Here is a 17,341-nt window from a genome sequence, read left to right on the forward strand (position 1 = left end):
CCAACCATAAAAATAGTATGAGCACTGGGAAGCGAAAGGTGTGACTCTCGACTCGCTATTTTGGGCCTTTGCCTTCCTAATCTACTTCCTTAGGTCAAGACCATCAAGCTCTCATTTTTGATTTTCCCTGGTTTGTCTATCAATCAAACAGGGTACATGGGCTTTACTAGCAGCAACAACTGTTTACCCTAGATACAACAGCAAAAAAATAGGAAGTAACAGAGGAGCTGTGCACAGACAGAGACTGGTCATCACACATTTTACAAGAAAGCTTATTCAGTTCTACAAGAGAAAATACCTTTCTTAATTTCTGAAATGAAGATCAAAATATTGAAAAGTCTCCTCTATCTGACAATGGGTGAGTTTAACTTCCAAAACGTGCAATTTAATTTCATATCTGTCAGCAAAGGGAGAACACTGTGTTGCTTGAAATTCATGTTGTTAACGGCAGTTTTTTTTAATAAGATCTGCATAAATAGGAGGTATTAAGTTCAGGGGAAGGACCGGAGTTATCACACATACTGAAGTGCGTTAATATAGCCTTTTTGTCTGTGTTATTTCTCACTTAATTTCATTTGAGAGAAAAACAATTGCCACACAGAAGATTGTGAAAAAATAAAACATGAAAGTAGGTCACTTCTGAAGTAGTTATGGTGGCTGGTTAGAAGTACAATAGTTTAAGGCAAAAAAAAAAACAATCTTGAGGTAAATGTGAGCGAGGTGTAAGATGAAATCCATCCAAGGTCACATAGTGTCCACCACTTTATTCTAGGGTTCAAAATCTAACAAACAAACTAAATGGATATATGAGCTACTTATAAGCAGTTAATAGTTCATCGTCATAGCATAGTACATGCTTTTGGTTCAATTGAATTTTGTTTCTGCTAAATAGACATTCTCACTATCCATCATTACTTCCCCTTTTTAGAAGCAGTTTTTTTTCAAACACGTTTTCTGAGGAGAGGGGTTGACAGGGTTAACTTGAAAGTGAAACATTGGGTTTGTCAGATATTTTTTAAACAGACATTTCATCTCACATACTGAACTTGTTTCTTGAGTCTAAAGTTGTAAAGAGAAATAGGGAGGTGTTATCTAGCCAACGGATCCATTTGTCTAAGGGACTTGGTTCTGTAACCTGAATGAATGTGTGCATTTATGTGAGAAATCAGCTTACGCACCTACAGTTGAAGTTGGAAGTTTACATAAACCTTAGCCAAATACATTTAAATTAAACTCAGTTTTTCACAATGCTGACATTTAATCCTAGTAAAAATTCTCTGTCTTACGTCAGTTAGGATCACCACTTTATTTTAAGATGGTGAAATGTCAGAAAAATAGTAGAGAGAATTGTTTATTTCAGCTTTAATTTCTTTCATCACATTCCCAGTGGGTCAGAAGTTAACATACACTCAATTAGTATTTTGTAGCATTGCCTTTAAATTGTTTAACTTGGGTCAAATGTTTCAGGTAGCCTTCCACAAGCTTCCCACAATAAGTTGGGTGAATTATGGCCCATTCCTCCTGACAGAGCTGGTGTAACTGATTCAGGTTTGTAGGCCTCCTTGCTCGCACACGCCTTTTCAGTTCTGCCCACAAATGTTCTATAGGATGAGGTCGGGGCTTTGTGATGGCCACTCCAATACCTTGACTTTGTTGTCCTTAAGCCATTTTGCTACAACTTTAGAAGTATGCTTGGGGTCATTGTCCATTTGGAGGAGCCATTTGCGACCAAGCTTTAACTTCCTGACTGATGTCTAGAGATGTTGCTTCAATATATCCACATAATTTCCCTTTACTCATGATGCCATCTATTTTGTGAAATGCACCAGTCCCTCCTGCAGCAAAGCACCCCCACAACATGATGCTGCCACCCCTGTGCTTCATGGTTGGGATGGTGTTCTTCGGCTTGCAAGCCTCCCCCTTTTCCTCCAAACATAACGATGGTCATTATGGCCAAAACAGTTATATTTTTGTTTCACCAGACCAGAGGACATTTCTCCAAAATGTACAATCTTTGTCCACATGTGCAGTTGCAAACCGTAGTCTGGCTTTTTTATGAGAGTTTTGAAGCAGTGGCTTCTTCCTTGCTGTGCAGCAACTGAGTTTGAAGGTAGGCCTTGAAATACATCCACAGGGACAACTCCAATTGACTCAAATTATGTCAATTAGCCTATCAGAAGCTTCTAAACCCATGACCAAATTTTGGGGAATTTTCAATTTTTTTTAAAGGCAGTCAATTTAGTGTATGTAAACTTCTGACCCACTGGAAATGTGATACAGTGAATTATAAGTGAAATAATCTGTCCGTAAACAATTGTTGGAAAAATGTCTTGTGTCATGCACAAAGTAGATGTCCTAACCGACTTGCAAAAAGTATAGTTTGTTAACAAGAAATTTGTGGAGTGTTTGAAAAGCAAGTTTTAATGACTCCAACCTAAGTGTATGTAAACTTCCGACTTCAACTGTGGGTCAGAGGCAGGCAAACCTGTTCCTGGAGAGCCGCAGGGTATGAAGGATTTTGCTTTAACTGACCCGAAAGACCAGGTGTGTTGAATTCGTTTCAGGAAACTAGGCCTATTTCGCGGTTCACTAATTCACATGAGAGACAGTTGACCGAAATCCTTCCTCGAATATGTGAACTTTAATGTGCCTTAATAACAAACATGTATGCCATCTGTAAATCTGAATAAAATTGTTAAATTACGAGCCTAATTGGTTTAGCCACAGAAAAAGGCAGCAACCATCCCGCTAGCCATAATTGTCTGAGATAATGTGTAGGCTGGACATGCCAAGAGATGAGTTTGAATTGGTCAGCCGTATAGCACTCTGTATATTTGAGCTGGTCATTATGTCTAGGTAATCCTCTCTAATGCTGCTTTTTTTAAAACAAATCATTAGTAAAACCTCATAAGTGTTGCTCTCCACTCTGGAGGACCGAGTTTTGATATCAGTGGAATTTGAGTATGATAGCTAAGGAGATGGAGAAAACATCTGTCTCTGGATTACATCTTCAAACTAAGGGCAACCATGGCATCTGACAGGAGACGCGTCCATCCATGAATGATGTATACGGGTAAAATAGTCTGGCTAGCTACATTTTCAGATATTACACGTTTCTAATTTTGACAGAAAGTGGTTTAATTTCAAGTTAAAGTGTACTGTTAGCTAGCTAACATTAGCTGGCTGGCTCGCTAGCTAACGTTAGATGTATGATCTTATTATTCACATCTCAGAGCCATTTGCTTGGCTAGCTATAGCCTAATGTTAGCTAGCTATCATTGAACCTAGTTGGTTAGCTACCTTCAGATTCATGCAGGGTAGTAACGTCATGAGTTGGGATTATGGTTCATTATTTACCTAGCTAGCTAGCTAACATTAGCTGGCTGGCTCACTAGCTAACAGTACGTGTATGATCGTATTATTCATATCTCAGAGCCATTTCCTTGGCTAGCTATAGCCTAATGTTAGCTAGCTATCATTGAACCTGGTTGGTTAACTACCTGAGATTCATGTAGGGTAGTAACATCATGAGTTGGGATTATGATTCATTGTTTACCTAGCTATCTATCTACATGTCTTAACAAAACATGTCTGTGCAAGTAACCATTCCGGGTGTTTTCGTAAATTCGGTCTGGCCATCTACTCCGATTTCAGAGCACTCTCGTCTGAGTGTGCCAGAGCACCGAATAACTTACACGTTAAATATGGCCGGTGTCAGCAAACATCGGCAAAAAATCGTAATTAAATTGTTGCCAGCAGCACAGTTACAGTCTCCAACACTATGGATAACATCAGAGTGGGGTGTTCTCTCATTTGTAGCTAGCAAGCTAGCCAATGTTAGCCAGTTGTTGTGAGGTTAGAACGTTCGGATCAACCCTACTCATCTGCCAGAGTGTCTAGTCTGTTCTCTGAACGTCCCGAGAGCGAAACACTCTGAATTTATAAACGGACAGTCTGACAGCACAGTTGCCGTCACCAACGCTCTGGATAACATAACAGCCTAACCAGCTCTCCTCGGGCGAGTAATGTTCAGTGAGCTGGAAGTAGCTAGCAAGTTAGCTTGGGTGCTTGACTGCTGCTGTTAGTACAGAACACTCGGATCAACCCTTAAAGAGATGGGTGGGGCTAAAACTTAAGAGGGTGTGAACGATGCTGAATGGGTGTAGACAAAGGGATCTCCAGTAGTAGTACCAAAACTATTCAAAGGCCATTTTCTCAAAGGTGAGTTTACAAGTTTATCAACTTTCAGAGAATAATTGCTTTCCTATTGTTCCTCAACTGTAGTGTATGAGATATACTTTTGTAGCTCTGAGTCTCTACTGGTACCAATGTAAAAAATAAATAAAAAACACCATTTCAAATTTTGCTACATTAGACCGATTTGAGTCGGTCGGTCACATTTAGTCAATCACTGAACTGACCAACTGAGCTAATTGATCAGTTCAGTTATTGACTAAATTCAACAAACTTGGTCTTCCAGGCTAGTTAACTCCAAATCCGGTGTACCCTGCGGTTCTCTATGACTAGGTGTTGAATGTACATGTGCCCAGAGACAGCAACCTTACCTTACCTGGGGGAGCTGCGTGCCCACGCATGCGCACATTTTAAAAGGGAACATTGCTCATGGCCACCAAACAAAACCAGCCACCTCACAGCTTGCAAGCTGACCTCTTATTCGGCCAGTCCAAGCAGATTATTGTTGGTTCAGATGGTGACGAAATCTAAATATGTACAAAAAGGAAAAATACAAAAAGGCATGCCCAAACTAAAGACTCAAAAACATATGAAAATTCTCATTGCCAATGTTCCCTCAAATTTATTTTGTCACTACACACAAGTCTGAGCGCAAACTTGAACGTTGTGAAAATTCTGTGAACACTGAGGCTGTACCCGCTGTAATTTAGTTTTAACACTGGATAAGTATGCTACTGTGGCTATTTGTTCATAGTATATGCCTACCAAAGAGGCCTACTGTACCATCAAAAACAATGGAGAAAATGCATCCCATAGCATTTTAACATGTAAATAACTATTGAAATAACTGTTCTATGATACAGCCTACAGAAGCAGCCAATGTGTAGTGTTCAATGTAGGCCTACATTCCATGAGACTTTTAAAAACAAGCCGTTTAGCCACTTATCCTTCAGACAAGGATGTGAGTGAAAATGTTGTTGTATTGTCTTGTTTGATGTTTGATGCAAAATAAAATGCATTGATATTCCCATACCATTATTATTATGACAGCAAATCAGACAAAAATGTATGCTACCCTACTACGTAGCTTATTCAAGCCGGTCTCAAAATGCTTTTCTTTAATTCTTTAAGACATTGAAAATCTTTTTTATCTGCCTCGCTTTTCAAAGATAGCTAGAATCACTCCCCCACTGCTGACCAGAAATTAGCTATTACTGAGCTAATAACTCACTAATTAGCAAAGAATAGGCCTATGAACAAATGTGCACATGTGGCTACATGCGGTTCTTCGCTTTGATCTCAACACAATAGCATCTGCTCATGACCGCTCGTGCCTGTCAATGGAGTCTTGCATAGTTTGTTTTGTTTCGGTATGTTGCATTGAAAGAGGCTAATGTTATGTTGATTCGATCACAATTCCCACAGTGAAGAGAAACGTTGATAGTGTTAACTAACGGGGTGGGAACTCTAGTAAAGTTTTGTGAAGTTCCATCTCGTGTGTCTCTGCTCAGGTTGATATTTCTTCTGCGCAGCAGTCCTGGGGGAGCTGCGTACCCACGTCTTACAAGGGAACATTGCTCATGGCCACCAAACAAAACCAGCCACCTCACAGCTTGCAAGCTGAGAATTGCCTTAATGTGATGTGCTTATCAACCAGGATCAGCACCTGGGGGAATGGAGTGTGGAAGTGGTAGTGAGCTGTAGTGTGCAGTCTAAACTACCTTACCTATTCCCTAACAGGAAGTCAAGCCTCTGACTGTGGTCAGAACAACCTGAATCCTGGTTTAGGAAGGCCACCAAAAATCCTGAAATTTCCATCCCTAACTATAACATTTTCCGACAAGATAGAACTGCCAAAGGGGATGGAGTTGTAATCTACTGCAGAAATCTCTGAGGCTGGAGTCTTATATCTCCCTCTCGAACTTTAAGCATCAGCTGTCTGAGCAGTTTACCGAGCACTGTACCTGTACACAGCCAATCTGTAAATAACACACCCAACTACCTCATCCCTATATTATTACTTACCCTCTTGTTCTTTTGCACCCCAGTATCTCTACTTGCACATCATCATCTGCACATCTATAACTCGAGTATTAATGCTAAATTGTAATTATTTTTTCGCTTCTAGGGCCTATTTATTGCCTACCTCCCTACTCTTCTACATTTGCACACACTGTACATCAATTTTTATGTTCTTTTGTGTTTTTGACTGTACGTTTGTTTATGTGTAACGCTGTGTTGTTGTTTTTGTTGCACTGCATTGCTTTACCTTGGCCAGGTCGCAGTTGTAAATGAGAACTTGTTCTCAACTGGCCTACCTGTTTAAATCAAGGTGAAATAAAAATAAATAAAAAATCTTTCACGCAGCATACCTCTTGAGCATGTGGATTGATGCTTGTGACAGTTCATGCGATGAACCACAGAAGACTGCCTGTGAGCTCGTCTTCAGTATGATTTTGCTGACAGTATCAAGTGGTTTCAGCTGTACATTTACTGCATACAAAAATATTTTGAGACTGCCTACCACTAATTTCATACATTTCTTTTTCTCTATTAGTTTATCCACTAAATGTGTTACCTGCTGGTAAGTGAATCTCCTTGAGATAGTTGTGGCAATTACTTTTTTCCCATTGAATGAACAAAAAGTCTATAGCATATTCTTTATAAAAAATAAAGTCATAGTGTGATGCACAAATCCGATACATTCGCTGAGTTGTTAATAAATAGGTTTATAAAAAAAGATGGCCAATTAAGCAAACCTGTGAATTTTGATGAATGTCTGCCCAGGTAAGAGGGTCACATAGTCTTGCCATTCCAAGTTCTTTCATGACACATCTGTTCACAGTTGATATCATGAAATGCATGATGTCCTGAGGTTCATTTCATCATCTAAAAACCACCCAGTTCCGTGCCTTGTAAATGACCTTGACTTTAATGTTTGTCTTTTTCCGCCTCCAAGCTGCCCAGGTCAGGCTGGTCAATGGGACGGGTCGCTGCTCTGGGAGAGTGGAGATCTATTACAGTGGCCAGTGGGGAACAGTGTGTGATGGGATATGAATGATGCTGCGGTGGTGTGTGGACAGCTGGGTTGTGGGAGTGCTGTAGGTGCCCCTCTTCGTGCTCATTTTGGTCAGGGTAGTGAACCAACCTGGCTGGATGATGTGAAGTGCTCTGGTAGTGAAAGCTACCTCTCAGAGTGCTCACACAGAAGTTTTGGAGTTGCAGACTGTAATCATGGTGAAGATGCTGGTGTTTTCTGCCTCTCAGGTAGGGAGTGGTTTTATCATGTATTGAAATGATTGCAGAAATAGTAAAGAGAGATAAAAGATGTTAAACAAAGCCTGGGGCCGGACACGTCCGACTACATTCTTTTAGAATACTGCTGCTTGTGATTTGAATGTATGTATGTTCAGTTATGTGCAGTGAACAGGACATAACGTGAAATGGAGTCCTACATGTATCTGTATCTTGTAACTAATACACAGAACCTTTGTACAGGTTTAACCCTGAAGAGACCTACCCTCTCTAGAACGCCTTCCCATTCAGCTTTTTCACCTGGTGAAACGGTCCAGTTCATCTGCTCTGTCCCACAGTGAATTTCCATCTCTGCAACATTTGCCTTATATATGGGGGGGGGATCTTCAATAATGACAAAGGCAGTTGGAACCACTCAGACCAGTAAGACTTTCACATTGTCCAGTCTGCAATCTGCACACCAGGGAAGGTACAGTTGTTTACAACAGATAACCCAGAATGGTCAGAAAATGATCAGCTCTTCTTCAAGCAACTCCATGGACATCACTATTGGTGAGTAAGACCGCAAACACACTTACAGTTGAGGGCACTAAAATGCTTTATAAAAACTGATTTTGCATAACCGGTTTTAGTAACATACTATCACTAGAGCAACTTGTTGCACACGCATTGCAGCAATTCTTCTGCCACAAACTGTTCAATGCCCGCTTCTGTAAGGTTACATAAGCAGTGCCTCCAGAAAGTATTCACACCCCTTCACTTTTTCCACTTTTTCCACATTTGTCAGCAATTTACACAAAATACTCTGTCAAAGTGGCAGAAAAAGTTGATCTTTTTTTTTTTTAAACATAATGGAAAATAAACCCTAATATATCTGAATTAGAAAAGTATTCAAACCCCTGAGTCAATACATGTTAGAATCACCTTTTTTACCAAGATCTTAGCTGTGCAATTTAACATCTAACTAAGATGTTTGGTGCAGTATTTCTCAAGTGAAAAAATGTGCATGAAAACGATTAGTCTCTCGTTGAATGACAACAAACGCTTCATTGAAGAATCCCTAATGCTGACCAATCACCGACGAAGGGGCGTAGACTTCAGCCACTTCGGGTTGCCTCAGGAAAAAAAATGTGTGTGCACGAACAGCCGAAAAAACCATTGCAGAAGACCAAAACGAACCAAAATGTCCACAAACTGTTCTGAGCTGTTTCGGATGGGAAGCAAGTGGATGTCTTAACTCTCAACAGTAAGTTGAGACCCCGACGGCCTAGGACCCTTATCGACCGTTTATGTCGCTCATGCCTGGAGCCGGCCCTGTAGGTAGCGATAAAGTGTCTCGGCAACAGTATAGATAATAAACAGTAACAGCAGCGTAAGTGATGAGTCAAAAAGGGTCAATGCAGAGAGTTAAATAGTTTACCAAAAGCTACCCTGACTAACTATTTAGCAGTCTTATGGCTTGGGGGTAGAAGCTGTTCAGGGTCCTGTTGGTTCCAGATATCGTGCATCAGTACCGCTTGCCGTGCGGTAGCACAGAGAACAGTCTATGACTTGGGTGGCTGGAATATTTGACAATTTGACAACAATCTTCCTCTGACACTGCCTGGTATAGAGGCCCTGGATGGCAGGAAACTTGGACCCAGTGATGTACTAGACCGTACGCACTACCCTCTGTAGCGCCTTGTGGTTGGATGCCAAGCAGTTGCCATACCATTATATTAATATGTGACTTGTTATGTGACTTATTATGTGACATGTTAAGCAAATTTTTACTTCTGAACTTATTTATTAGTGCATTAGTTCCGCTTGCCGAGAGAACAGAGAGAACAGTCTATGGATGGAGTCGCTGACAATTTAGAAAAACATAATTCCACTTATACATTATGGGGTACAGTCTATATGCCAAATCTCAATTGAATACATTTTAAATTCATGTCGTAACACAACAAAATGTGGAAAAAGAGGTGTGAATACTTTCTGAAGGCACTATGGGTTAATATTTCACCACATACACAACTGCCATCTCTTGTTTAGCATTAAGAAGACTTATTGACATGTTATTGATAGCTGACAATATTGTTTCCCAGTTCAGGCAGCATTCCAGAGGCAAAAAGATCAAGTTTGTGCTTTAGACTGCATGAAGACTGAGTTTTTCAAGTTTTTGCAGTCAGTCTTTATGCTGGAGCAGTTTAAAATATTACATTTATTGGTTTTAAGTTAACCAAACCAACATACAGATGTGGTCAAATGTATGAAGCAACTTGTCGAATTGCTATTTTTACCTATAGGCACCTGCAACTAACCACAGGTGAGAAATTTCACATTAACGAGAATCATTGCCTCTAACCAAATTAATCAGAATTTTAAATAATTTAATCCAGACCATTTTATTATTAGTATTTTATTGAAACATCACCTTTTCAGTTTAGGTCTGTGCAATTGTAAACCAAACATATACATTGGAAACACCAGCGTTTTTTCCATTTCCACGTATTTTTGAAGAAATAGTGAATCGTACAAGGCTGCCAATACATTTGACCGTGTCTGTACAGTCATCGCAACCCGTGCTGCTGTTTTCGCATACCTCCACCCCAGACCCTAACTAATTGTTGTTCTGCTATCTTTTTATAAGGGGGGGGGGGGGTGAGATATTCTGCTCTGATCCACAGCAAAACAATTATTTAACTGGCTTTATTATGACTATATTACACCTTGATTTCTCAGTGACCAATCAATCAAGTTGATTTATAAAGCCTTTTTTACATCAGCCAATGTCACAAAGTGATAAGTGAAAAGCCCAAACAGCATGCAATGCAGATGTAGAAGCACGGTGGCTAGGAAAACTCCCTGGAAAGGTAGGAACCTAGGAAGAAACCTAGAGAGAAACCAGGCTCTGAAGGGTGGCCAGTCCTCTTCTGGCTGTGCCGGGTGGAGATTATAACGGTACATGGCCAAGTTGTTCAAACGTTCATAGATGACCAGCAGGGTCAAATAATAATAATAATCACCTTGGTTGTAGAAGGTGCAAAAGGTCAGCACCTCAGGAGTAAATGTCGGTTATCAATAGCCGATCATTCAGAGATAGAGACAGTAGGTGCGGTAGAGAGAGAGAATCGAAAACAGCTGGCCCGGGACAAGGTAGCACGTCTGCTGAACAGGTCAGGGTTCCATAGCCGCAAGCAGAACAGTTGAAACTGGAGCAGCAGCATGACCAGGTGGACTGGGAACAGCAAGTGACCCTCTAAAAGCCCCAAATAAATCTGAGATCTGCCACAGAGGTTGCCTAGGGTGACGGAGTTGACATCATCTGCTCCGTCACAACACAACACTTGGGTGGAGCATTCAAATTAAAGAAGACTTTAGGCTCGTTCAAAATGGACAAAACCACAAGTAGCAACTCTGTCATCTTCAACGTTCCTAAAGAGGTCTTTAGCCATGAGGGGTCATACCGATGTCAGTATGAGACTAGGGTATTCAGTCGAGACTCAGCTCCCCTCAAAGTGACTCTGTTGAATTCTCTGTTATAGGTGAGCAACTAAACATTAATGGGTGAACACCATCAGCAAGAGGAACACTGGGTTCCGAGATTATACGTTCTTTAATGCAAGAGTTTGGATATCTCTTCATAATGTATTCTAACATAGTGTTCTCTTGTCGAGAAAGATTACTATTATGCTGCATTTTAGTGCACACGTTAACAACCTGCTCTTGTCTTTTGCTAGTTGTCTTGTTACAGCCCAACATCTCTCTCAATGCTCCAAATGGAGGGATGTTCTGGGGACTTCAGGGGCCAGAGGTGACCAGGGGCCACAGCTTCTCCATCACCTGCTCCATTCAGCCACAGTATCCTGGAGGCCTCTTCTGCCTGAAATTCTCTGGGTCCAACAGGACTGAAACTGAGCCAGCAGTCAACCACTCTGCCTCCTTTCACTTTCCTGTTGCAGACTATACAGACCAGGGGAACTACAGTTGTGTTTATGAAGTTAATGTCTCCACCCTGTCATTCCATTCTACCAAGACAGAGTTGCTGACGGTCAGCATTCGAGGTAAAATACATTTTATTTGTATGTTTTCTAGTGCATAACCATGAAGGCCATATGTAAGGATTGTGAGTAGAAAAAAATATAGATATCAGTCCTATCATTCTTGCAATATTTGTTTAAGACCAATGTTTTACATTGCAGAAGAATTTGATAGCTATGCGAATTATAAAATGTGGTCTTCTGAAAGATGTTGAATATGGTGTTTCTCTCCATAGCATCCATAGTCCCCGTTATTGCCTCTGGTGCAATATGTGGGCTACTGCTCCTCCTCCTGCTGCTCATTCCTTGTCTAGTCTGGAGGAAGATAAGCAGCAGAGAGCAGTCTATTATGATAAACCCAAGAGAAAGTAAGATCTAGCTCCTCTAAACAGGATTCAGGTTCGGGCTGCAAAATAACCAGGTTTTCAAGAACACTCAGTTGGAAGATTCCTGAAAATCAGGAAGGATTCATCAGGAAATATGGAATCCTCCAACCAGGATATCTTGAAAACCTGGACATTTTGATTACTGTAATTGTTCAACCCTAATTTTGTTATGGTTTTGTACTATTTATGATATCTATTCATGCATATATTCACTGACGTTATTTATATGAATTAAACTGATCAATCCCTCAGCTGCCAATAACATTAGCACATATGGAAACACTGTGGTTGCAGCGAGTGAAGAAAATGATGAAGAGGACTATGTCAACGTAGAAACCTTTGTCAACAAGAGAAAAGATGAAGACTTGAAAAAAGGATGCCATGCAGGAATGTATGTGAAAAGGGAGTTGCTTACCACTAAAAATAATGAGCAAGTCATGTGTTGTCTCTACCTTCTTGCCCTTTGTGCTGTTGTCTGTACCCGATCATATTTGTACCCTGTTTTGTGCTGCTACCATGTTGTGCTGCTGCCATGTTTTGTTGTCATGTGTTGCTGCCATGTTATGTTGTTGTCTTAGGTCTCTCTTAATGTAGTGTTGTGGTGTCTCTCTTGTCGTGATGTGTGTCAGCGAGTGAGGAAAATGATGAAGAGGACTATGTCAACGTAGAAACCTTTGTTAAAAGCAAAGATGAAGACTTGAAAAAAGGATGCCATGCAGGAATACATGTGAAAAGGAAGTTGCTTACCACCAAAAATAATGATAAAAAATGTCTGCAGTTATGAAAGGATAACCAGTGCCAAGATCCTGACCTGCAGTCCAGGGGCCAGATTCACGAAACCTTCTTAAAAAGACATTTATTCTTAACTGGCATTTTTTCCTAAAATATAGACTTAAGAAGAAAGTTAAGCAAAGTTGCTATTCCTCAATATAGTTATTGGAAATAGGTTTTTCCTAAGAAAAAAGTTAAGAAGAAATGTGATAAACGTAACTTCATGACAGCTAAACCCTTGTCTCAAGACACATGGGTACTTTTGTAACCATTAATGTTTTCTTGCTCCACAGAAACAGTTGGCTACCGGATATTTAAATACAGCAAGATTGCAAATTAAACACGCACTATATAGCAAGCTAGTAATTAACAATATATTACAATATTCAATAAGTGTTAAATAGCTAGCGCTATCTCGTAAATTTGCAAAGAGGACCTTGCTTAACTTAGCTAACGTGAACGTCGTTAGCTACGTTGGATTTAATGTCTTTACACGTTTGCTAGCTAAAGTAGGTAACTAACTTACCGGTTGCGCAGTCCCTCTACCACCATCTCTATGATGGACGACACCTTCTCCTCCAGCTGGTCCACATAAATGGTCTCTCGGCTCCCTTCTTCTTAGTAGCTTACTTGATGTCAGAACATTTTTTTTTCATGGCGTCACCGTCCCTTGCCATACCCCCGATGGCAGAGACAGGCTCGGCCACTCTCGCCCATCCTCTCTTTTTGGTCTCTGCAATGAACCTGCAGTTATGAAGTTTCCCCAACAGCAACTTTTTCCTGGCTGCTATTTCCTCCACCATCACTTCAAACTCTTGTTTAAGTTTTCATTGAGCTTTCTGGTTATCCATTTTTGGTTTTGATGTACAGTAGCTAATGTTAGTCTGATAGCTGTAAATGTGTGAAAGATGTTTTTTTGTTTGTGTGTAAAGGGTTAACGAGCCAGCTAAAACATTCTCATTCCCGAGACATAAAGCATAAAAAGAAATATAATACAATTGAAATATCAACACTTTATTATAGTGCGCCAAATCCCATCATCCCTGTCACATAGGCTTATTTATTGGTGTCAAGCATGCCACCTAAAGAAGATATTTACGAAGTACTTAAGTAAGATATTTACGAAGTTCTTAAGAAAATTATGAATTCCTAAGAATTGAGGAATTGCATTTACAAACTATCTTATGAACTTCTCATTTTTTTTCTTAAGTTTTTCCATAAGTAATGTTTCATGAATCTGGCCCCAGGCATGTAACTCAAATGTTTGTATTCATCCTCAGGAATGCTCCGGGATCCATGAACAAGTGTGGAAACAACCAAGGTGAAGGGCCAGAGGCAAGTGAGGAAGATGAGTCCGACTATGAAAATGCAGATATCTTCACAGAGAGGGATTTTGCTGAAGACATCTACGATGAAGACAGTGAGTCTTTAGACCTGGAGCAGCTCACTTCATGTAAATCTGGAAGGGAGAATGACTATGAAGAAGATGACAACATATACGCAAACAATGAGTGAAGGCCTTGTAATACGAATGCTGATGCAGAGATATGCCAGGAAAGGCATGAAAGGTTAGCTTTGTGAGTTGAATTATAATGGCTTAATTTAAAAACAACTTAAAAAACAAAATGTTCACTTAGTAGATACGAGTAATGGCTTTGTGTGAATATGAATTACAATGTAAATAGTTTGCGTGTATGAGTTCTAGTTGTATTGTTGCCAGGTAATTGTATGAGTTTTCTGACTTAACTTTGTTATATATATATTTTTTTAATTATGACATTATTTACTTCAGTTTAAAAAGAGTGATTGTCTTGATGAATTGGCTGAACGCATTGAACATAATCTATTATTACATTTTTTAAAGTAAATATATTAATACTTTAGACTGTTTATCTTCTATAACGTTCAGTGTGCTGTCAAGGAGTTGTGCTGTCAAAGAATAGTCGTAGCAATGACTGGTTGTGATGTGCTAAACTTGAGATCTACACTCTTAGAAAAAAGGGTCCCAAAAGGTTTTCTTGGCTTTCTGCATAGGATAACCCTTTTTGGTTCCAGGTAGAACTCTTTTGGGTTCCATGTAGAACCATCTGTGTAAAGGGTTCTACCTGGAACCAAAAAAGGATTCTTCAAAGGGTTCTCCTATAGGACAGCTGAAGAACTATTTTAGGTTCTAGATAGCACATTTTTTCCCCCAAGTGTACAGTATGACAAAAAGCAAATACACTTGTACTGTATTGTATAGAATCTAACAATAATTTTGATTTCAGTGTACATTTTTGATTATTGTGTGTGTGACTATAAAGAACATGAAATCCATGAAACCTGACTACTTATTAACAAAAGCTTAAAACTTAAATTGTTGTTGATGAACAAAAATTGTTTTGAAAATATGTGGAGATTTAAATACTGTACAGCGGGTGTTCATACATATGTTCAAGAATTAGAAATAGATCTCTGGACGCAGAAGGCCAAAATCGACCCTGACCAACAACTCTCATTTTGAAGAAACTTATCAAATGGAGCAAAAAAATAGAAAAAAAGAAGAAACCCGCACACTGCTCTTGATTGTATTACATGGAACCCAAACCGGCTGCGCGCGTGCGCCATCGTGCATAAATGTATTTTGTCCCCCCACACCAAATACGATCATGACACGCAGGTTAAAATATCATAACAAACTTTGAACCAATTATATTAATTTGGGGACAGGTCAAAAAGCATTAAACATGTATGGCAATTTAGCTAGCTAGCTTGCACTTGCTAGCTAATTTGTCCTATTTAGCTAGCTTGCTGTTGCTAGCTAATTTGTCCTGGTATATTAATATTGAGTTGTTATTTTACCTGAAATGCACAAGGTCCTCTGCTCCAACAATTCATCCACACATAAAACGGTCAACTAAATTGTTTCTAATCATCTCTCCTCCTTCCAGGCTTTTTCATCTTTGAACTTATATGGTGATTGGCATCTAAACTTTCATAGTATTACCACGACGACCGGCAACAAAGTTTGTCTTTCAATCACCCATGTGGGTATAACCAATGAGGAGATGGCATGTGGGTACCTGCATCTATAAACCAATGAGAAAATGGGAGAGGCAGGGCTTGCAGCGCATTCTGCACCAGAAATAGGAATGACTTCTATTTTAGCCCTTAGCAACGCAGATGCTCGTTGACACGCACGAGCAGTGTGGGTGCAATAATTGAATAACATAGATTCCTAAATGTATTTTGCGACCCGAACGGTGTAGTCAGGGTATCACTGTTCTTTAAAAAGCTTTACTTATCGGCCACGTGGCCTTCGTCAAAGCTTTTGTGAGTTTTTTAAATTAGCACCGTTATGTAGACAGCCCCACCCACATCCATGCCATGCATCGAATGGGGTTGGAGTCGAGAGAAAACATATAAGTGCCAAATATAAAAATGTGCATTTCATCCATATCAGAATAAAGTGTGTACATAAAACGTATTAAACACGTCTGTAAAACCACAATGAGGACATCAACCTACCAAACAAGTTTTCGATCTACCATTGACCTGACAAGCAAAATACATACAGGAAAATGGTTCCAAATAAATTGCATTATTACGTGCTCCACCACCCATGTTATTGACATGATTAATAACTTCTTGATGCACCCATCCCGTTACGGGGATCATTTTCATCAACATCCACTGAATTGCAGAGCGTCAAATTCATTAAATTGCTAAAAATATTAAATGTTCATGAAATCACAAGTGCAATATATCAAAACACAGCTTAGCTTGTTGTTAATCCACCTGGCGTGTCAGATTTTAAAAAAGCTTTTCGGCGAAAGCATACCAAGCGTTTATGTAAGGACATCTTTCTCAGCAGACAACATTTTACAATCAGCTAGCAGCCAAGTAGATTTGGCACGAAAGTCAGAAAAGCTATAAAATGAATCGCTTACCTTTGATGATCTTCGGATGTTTGCACTGACGAGACTCTCAGTTACACAATAAATGTTCCTTTTGTTCCATAAAGATTATTTTTATATCCAAAATATCTCCATTTGGTTGACGCGTTATGTTCAGAAATCCACAGGCTCGAGCAGTCATGAACAGGCTGACGAAAATTCCAAATAGTATCCGTAAAGTTCGTAGAAACATGTCAAACTTTTTTTATAATCAATCCTCATGTTGTTTTTACAATATATAATCGATAATATTTCAACCGGGACTGTAGCTTCTTCAATAGGAGAGAGAGAGAAAATGTCTGCTCCAAGCTGTTGCACATGCAAAACGCTGCTGGTACCCAGCCATCCAATGACGCGATATGATCTTTCTCGCTCATGTTTCAAAATAAAAGCCTGACGCTATTTCTCAAGACTGTTCACACCATGGGGATGCTATAGGAAAGGGAATCGGGTTGATATCCCTTTAAATGGAGCGAAGGCAGGCAATGGAACAGTGAGCTTTCAGGAAAAACAGCAATTCCGGGTTGGATTTTCCTCAAGTTTTCGCCTGCAATATCAGTTCTGTTATACACACAGACAATATTTTTGACCGTTTTGGAAACTTTAGAGTGTTTTCTATCCTAATCTGACAATTATATGCATATTCTAGATTCTGGGCCTGAGAAATAGGCAGTTTCTTTTGGGTACGTTTTTCATCCAAACATCAAAATACTGCCACCTACACTCAACAGGTTCCACATGGGCTGTGTTGTGTAGGTAAAACCTCTCGTTCTCTCAA

At 39.8% G+C, this 17,341-nt stretch overlaps 1 protein-coding gene across 1 annotated transcript; it reads left to right on the forward strand.

The window, feature by feature from the left end:
- The first annotated feature begins 237 nt into the window (after window positions 1-237).
- LOC135564647 (uncharacterized) lies at window positions 238-14,949 on the forward strand. Its single transcript, XM_065010037.1, has 5 exons — window positions 238-358; window positions 11,172-11,495; window positions 11,708-11,839; window positions 12,110-12,248; window positions 13,909-14,949. The coding sequence occupies exons 1-5, from the start codon at window positions 316-318 to the stop codon at window positions 14,141-14,143; spliced, it is 873 nt and encodes a 290-aa protein (XP_064866109.1). The 5' UTR covers window positions 238-315; the 3' UTR covers window positions 14,144-14,949.
- Window positions 14,950-17,341: the final 2,392 nt, after the last annotated feature.

The sequence above is a fragment of the Oncorhynchus nerka genome, linkage group LG26 (assembly GCF_034236695.1).
Source record: "Oncorhynchus nerka isolate Pitt River linkage group LG26, Oner_Uvic_2.0, whole genome shotgun sequence".
NCBI classification, from domain to species: Eukaryota; Metazoa; Chordata; class Actinopteri; order Salmoniformes; family Salmonidae; genus Oncorhynchus; species Oncorhynchus nerka.

Excerpts from the sequence above, each read along its gene's own strand:
- LOC135564647 (XM_065010037.1), top strand. The coding sequence starts at position 316 with ATGAAGATCAAAATATTGAAAAGTCTCCTCTATCTGACAATGG. Across the intron at positions 359-11,171 it reads TCTCCTCTATCTGACAATGG|TTGTCTTGTTACAGCCCAAC; the intron begins GTGAGTTTAACT and ends GTCTTTTGCTAG. Across the intron at positions 11,840-12,109 it reads TATGATAAACCCAAGAGAAA|CTGCCAATAACATTAGCACA; the intron begins GTAAGATCTAGC and ends TCAATCCCTCAG.